This window comes from Gigantopelta aegis, chromosome 5 (genome assembly GCF_016097555.1).
Source record: "Gigantopelta aegis isolate Gae_Host chromosome 5, Gae_host_genome, whole genome shotgun sequence".
In the NCBI taxonomy this organism is placed as follows: domain Eukaryota; kingdom Metazoa; phylum Mollusca; class Gastropoda; order Neomphalida; family Peltospiridae; genus Gigantopelta; species Gigantopelta aegis.
Window position 1 is genome coordinate 22,235,508 of NC_054703.1, and position 6,792 is coordinate 22,242,299.

Genomic DNA, 6,792 nt, shown 5'->3' on the forward strand with positions numbered 1-6,792 from the left:
ATGTTATGGGCACACACCTCGGATAGCTGGGCTGTCTATCCAGGACAGTGGGTTCGTTGTTAGTTGTGGTTAGTGAGAAAAAAGAGGGTGTAGTGGCCTTACACCTACCCATTGAGTCGTGAAAACTCGCTCTGGGTGGGAGCTGGTACCTGGCTGCGATACCCTGTACCTACCAGTCTTATGTCCGATGGCTTAAAACATACGTTTTTGTGTTCAGGATTTTTGGTGTGTGTGTGCGTGTGTGTGTGTATGTGTGTGTGTCTATGTGTGTGTGTGTGTGCGTGTTTATGTGTGTGTTTATGTGTGTGTGTGTGTGGATGTGTGTGTGTGCGTGCGCGCGCGTGTGTGTATCTGTGTTTGTGTCTGTGTGTGTGTTGTGGGTGTGTCTGTGTGTGGGTGTATATGTGTGTGTGTGTGTTTATGTGCGTGTGTATCTGTGTTTGTGTCTGTGTGTGTGTCTGTGTGTGTGTGTGTGTGTTTGTGTGTGTTGTGTGTTGTGTGTGTGTGTGTGTGTCTGATTATGTGTGTGTTTATGTGTGTATGGGTGTGTCTGTGTGTGTGTGTTTGTCGATGTGTGTGTGTGCGCGCGCGCGTGTGTATCTGTCTTTGTGTCTGTGTGTGTGTGTTGTGTGTGTGTCTGTGTGTGTATGTGTGTATATGTGTGTGTGTGTGTCTGCGTGTGTGTATGTGTGTTTATGTGTATGTGTGTGTGTCTATGTGTGTGTGTGTGTGTGCGTTTATGTGTGTGTGTGCGTGTGTATCTGTGTTTGTGTCTGTGTGTGTGTCTCTGTGTGTGTGTGTTGTGTGTGTGTCTGATTGTGTGTGTGTTTGTGTGTATGGGTGTGTCTGTGTGTGTGTGTGTGTCGATGTGTGTGTGTGCGCGCGCGCGTGTGTGTATCTGTATTTGTGTCTGTGTGTGTGTGTTGTGTGTGTTTGTGTGTGTATGTGTGTCTATGTGTCTGCGTGTGTGTCTGTGTGTCTATGTGTGTGTGTGTGTCTATGTGTGTGTGGGTGTGTGTATGTGTGTGTGTCTGTATGTGTGTGTGTGTGTGTGTGTGTGTGTGTATGTGTCGTAATGATGTTAATTTCTTTATTAGGTAGATTACACTGATGAATATATTTAGTATGTTTTACTAGACAAACCATAAAGTAGACCTATGACTAAAAAAGAAATAGAAAACGTCTGCCACTTATGTGGATTTATTTATACGTTTACTATTTAATACATAACATTCCAATAAATATTACAAATTTGAATTGTTATTTATCTCTTTGGTTGTTATTTTACAAATCTATATCAAACATGGCATTTTTCGCGCTGTTTAAATTATTTTGTGTGAAAATGGCGTCTTTGCACGCCTTAACTTATTGTTTTGAAAAGGGCATTCGCCTTAACAATCACATGGAATGGTTATAAGGCACACTGGTGTATTTTAAGTTAAATTACCCTATATATATATTCAAAACTTGTGGCACCATGTTTCAACCGTTTCTCAACCAAAATAGTGCAACAAATGGGCATACAAACCAAAAATGTATAACCTATCTTACTCACTAAATCCCGATCGAAGTCATTATTAACAAACTAAATCTTCCAACTACAACCTATAAAACGTTCTCCGCCATTTTATATTTGCTAAATAGAGGGAAGAAACTCGCCCTGCACAAAAAAAGTGTTGACTTAATTCTGAACGGAACTGAACTGAACTGAACATTTATTTCTCCCAGGCTGTAATCCACGGCATATGAGGAACAATATAGAATACAAGACATAATTGTGCATGAATAAAACAAATATAGGAATATAATTATAAATAATTAGATTGGGTTTGCATACATAATAATAAAACAATAAAGCTATTAGTCGAAGGGCTTGAACATATTCATATCGAAAGTTTTTGAATGACACCAGATTTTTTTGTTTTACAATTAAATAATTCGTGAAAGTTGTATGTATTTGGGCTGGATAGATAATATTTCGGTATATACTGACGCATTGTCGTTTTATTCTATTATATCCAACAGCGATAAAGCGAAAGTGCGACATGACACAACCCAGTCATCAGAGTTCACACGTGTTGTTTTCATACTGCTTCAAAAGTCGTCTTCTAAAACTGTTCACAGATGAATCCTGCTCTGTTGTAACATTTTGAGTCATTCCAACGGAAGCGAGTTTTGCGTCTCATTAGGACGCAGTGCGCTGCCCCTCCTAGGTTGTTTGGTTCGCGTGGAGACCAGTTGGCGTAGCGTATAGGTCTACGTCTTCGTGTTGACATCCACCGAAAATGACCTTCAACTTGTTGATCGTTTGCCCCGATCCAGTAGTCATATTCTAAGAAAAACAATTTTAAGTATTGTTATTATTTTTTAGGGATTTCTTTAGGTAGCTTTTTTTTTGCTGTACACCAGGGTCCGTATTCATAAACGTACTTAAGTCAAAGCATGATACTTATGCACCTACTTAAGTCAAGTATCATGAACAAGTGGTATTCAGTATACTACTTACCTAAAGCATTATACTTAAACTGGTACTTAAAGTTAAGACACCTACAAGGGGTTACCTAACTTTAAGTAGAAAATCCATTACAAAGGAATTCGCTTCATTCAGTCAGTCAACAAGAGTAATGGCTGCGTTGATGTTAGCAGCACAGGATGAGCTGGAAAGACGACGTGCAAGACGTCGAGAACGTGTTTTTCGAGACCGGTTTCACCCACTGGACATGTACAATGATTTAGAACTGTATCAAAGATACCGACTGGATAGGAGAACCATTTTAGATTTGATTGACGCTGTCGGAGATGTACTTGACCCACATACAGTTAGGAATCATGCTCTATCAAGTAGTCTGAACATTTTTGAAGCTCTACGTTTCTATGCTACGGGATCATTTCAACAGGTAACTGCCGATACCGTCCATGTATCACAACCAACAATGAGCCGAGTAATTTCACAAGTTACTCATGCTTTGCTTCATTTATTGCCAACAATTGTGAACTTTCCCATGTCTGAAGATATCCCTAACATCGTGCAAGATTTTTATGAAATTGCTCATTTCCCAAGTGTTGTGAGTGTGATAGACGGGACGCATATATGGATTCTAGGTCCAACACAACATGAGTGGCGATATGTAAATCGTAAACATTACTATTCAATAAATACTCAAGTAGTGATGGGTGCATAATACCGGTTCATTAACGTCGTTGCCAAATGGCCAGGAAGTACCCATGACTCGGTAATTCTTCGAGAAAGTGGACTTTGTACAATTTGTGAACACCGAAATGGAGATGAGGTTCTATTAGGGGACAGCGGTTATCCAGTAAGATCATGGCTGATGACGCCATTTCCAAATCCAAACACGGAGCAACAGCATCGGTACAATAGGTCCCACAAGAGAACGAGATGTTTGGTAGAGAGAGGAATCAGACAATGGAAACGACGATTCCATTGCCTCCATGGACAGTTGAGATATTCGCCGCAAAAATCATGTGAAATAATGACTGTGTGTGCAATTCTTCACAATATTGCTATTAACAGGGGTTTGCCGGATTTTCAAGAAGAACCTACACAACTTCAAATGCAGCCCGAAGACGACCCTGAAAATGTAGTTGGTTTTCAAGACAGATTTACTGGCATAGCTAGAAGAAATCAATTGGCTAATCATCATTTCCAATAAATGTATGTGTTAGAAACAACATAATCTCATTACATTTTATTTATGTTTTTATTACAGCAATGTTGGTAAATTAAAAGTTACTTTCATGTTCATCATCTGCATTGTTTCTCAGCTTGACATGATAAGTTCATTTTGTTAATTTTTGCTTCTTTAAAGCCAACACTTCAATTTCTAAAGATAATATATTTTTCTCAATTTCCAGTTTTTCAATTTCTAATTTGACTCGCTCCTTCTCTAGAACCAAACGTTTGTTAAGGACCACACAGATACTGAGAGAGGAAACCCGTTGTCGCCACTTCATGGGCTACTCTTTTTGATTAGCAGCAAGGGATCTTTTATATGCACCATCCCACAGACAGAGTAGTACATGCCACAGCCTTTGATATGCCAGTCGTGGTGCACTGGCTGTGACGAGAAATAGCCCAATGGGCCCATCGACGGGGATCAATCCCACAACGACCGCGCATCGAGCGAACGCTTTACCACTGGGCTACGTCCCGCTCCTGCCTATGTCTTCTTCTTGTCCATTGTTAGAGTTGGACAGGAAAGGCAAAGGCGGTTGTAAAAATATTTGTAAGAGAAGGGTGTATCAACTAAAGGTGTTAAACATATTCTACCCCTTGCCGCATCCCCACAGTATACACCAGACAAATATATTATATCTTCCCCTAAAGTTTTTTAAATTGCATTAATACATTCAAAACGTTTTTTTTCAGGGTACTTTAAGCTTCATGGAAGGGTATATGCAATCCATCAACACCCCCACGTGACGCGCCTGTATGAATCCCTTTAACATTTGTAACTGTTCGATGTGTTGGCACAGAGCCAAATCGTTGAAATCGACATGAAATGCATTTCGAAACCCTAGCAACAACACGTGAGAAACTTTAGGCATGATGCTTAGATTTAGGTATCATACTAAGATATGTATGATACCTAAGTAATTTGATGAATACTAACTTAAGTATAATGACTAGTTTAGTATGATACTTAGGGTTTAAGTATACTTAAATTAAGAAGTTTTTTATAAATACGGAGCCAGGGCCCGTGCTTAAAAAAACTGTTAGAGTCCAGGACCCATATTAACAAAACATCGTAAGCCTAGTTTTACACGTAAAACTAAATCTACGACTGAAGAGCTATTCACGAAACAATGTAAACGTAAGTTATGTGTGAAGTTGGACGTAAATATACGAGTGCCTCCGGTTACAACTAACGCTGCACGTAAGTCGTGCACATATAATAAATCAAGCATGATCGCCGTTATTTACTATTACTTGCGTAAAATGACAGCATTCCCAATAATTGAAGCAGTTTGCGATGTCGAACGCCCACGGATTGAACATATTTTGTTTTTTGATCGAACGGATCTTTTCGGCTCGGTCACATTTCTCCTGAGTTATCTTTTCCTTTTTAAGAATGTTCTAAAGTTCGTACCAAAACGCGGATCCTCACCAATACCAAAATGCCATGGTTCGTCGTTCGCGATGTTATTGTTAGCAGACGAGAAACGAAATTGCGTTTTGCGCATTTGTTATTTACCCGGTAGCCATCGTTTCTAATGGGTGTTTTTAATTATTTCTCCGGTTAGAGAGTTAAATCGTAGATTTACGTCCAGTTAAGTTTGCGTTTACATTTACGACCATCTTTGAGAATAAGGTGTTTCTTGCGCGTAAACGTAAATCTACGGCAGACGTAAGTGCTAGTCGAAGACGTACCTTTTTCGTGAATATGGGTCCAGAGTCAATATCTAAGGATGTCACAGGCATACAATTTGTATGGCGTTGTCATGACATTACTGTCTCAGACTCTATTAGAGTATCGAGTCTAGACTAAACGTTTTATAAGAGCGGGCCCAGGTCCCAATTGTTCAAAAGCATACTCTGGATCAATCAATTCAGCGAAATAATCAAACAGAAAATAACTTTTGATTTGGTTATGGATGGATACTATTGGTTGTTCTAAATCAATTTTGAACATTATCTTTCCAATGGTTATCTCTATTGGCAAAATCTATATGTTTTTTTAAAATATTATTTCACTTCAAAAATGTACAATATACAATGTAGTACTAATACATATTGATAGAATAAATGATGCATTATAAAATGGTCTCATACGTATTAATATAAATATTAACATAATACATTTGTAAATCAATTCTATATATTCTGTAGATACAATGTACCCATAAATAATTCTGAAACATAAATAAACATTATAATTTATACAATTAGTGTTGTCCAACAATTCCACTTGTCTTCAAATTGGATTGTTCTGTTATGTATTTTGGAAATATACTAATCTATATGATAATACGTATTCAGACTATTCTGGAAGCCAGTTAACGATAGTTGCATTTTGATTTGTGCATGTGTTGTTTGGCAATTAGCAGTATTAAATTTGTAATATTATCTTTTTTAGAATAGCTGGGGTTTCCTAAAACAACTTTGTGCATTCACTTGAAGTCTGATTTTAGTGTTTAAGAATATCCAGTTTATAACAGAAATCTGTTATTAGCTGTAAATAACGAAACACAGATAATTCACACATCGACCTCGGTATTGTAGTGATTAAGCCATCGGACTCAAGGCTGGCAGGTACTGGGTTCGCATCGCTGCGAACCTTGTACCTACCAGCCTTATCTTCGATGGCCTAACCACGACACCACCGATGCGGGTTGTATCAGTCCACTTTGGTTTAGTTCAAGGTGTAACGTTGCTCTATGGAACGGCTGTAAAGTTACGTGTGGAAGATGTAAACATCACCGTAAGTCACTACGATTAACCTTAGCTACGATTCGTTGGTGGAACGGGGCCCTGGACGTTTCTGAATTAAATTTTACATTGGACAAAACAGAGTATTTATTTTTACATTTATTAGTCATTATTTGCAAATTTGCTGGCAGAGTGTATGTAGTACTAAACCAAATAACTTGTGACTGGGTCAAAGTTCCGGGTACACCGAACGTTTTTTGATAGAGAAGTTAACACCACAAGTCCTTTGATTGGTGATAAATGTGTGTATTGCTTGTAAAAAAATAGCTTCATCTGGGCAAAACACTTTTGCAATTTTATTTCATCTAGTGCCACTTTGTCAAGCAGCCTTGTGCTTGAAA

The 6,792-nt window shown here is 38.5% G+C and overlaps 1 protein-coding gene across 1 annotated transcript in view; it reads left to right on the forward strand.

The window, feature by feature from the left end:
* Positions 1-2,624: 2,624 nt before the first annotated feature.
* The window catches only part of LOC121373007 (C-type mannose receptor 2-like), a 52,531-nt gene continuing 48,363 nt past the window's right edge, over positions 2,625-6,792 (forward strand). Inside the window, exon 1 of the mRNA XM_041499449.1 lies at positions 2,625-3,065. Within this exon, the coding sequence (XP_041355383.1) occupies positions 2,625-3,065 (441 nt within the window). The remainder of the gene's footprint in view (positions 3,066-6,792) is intronic.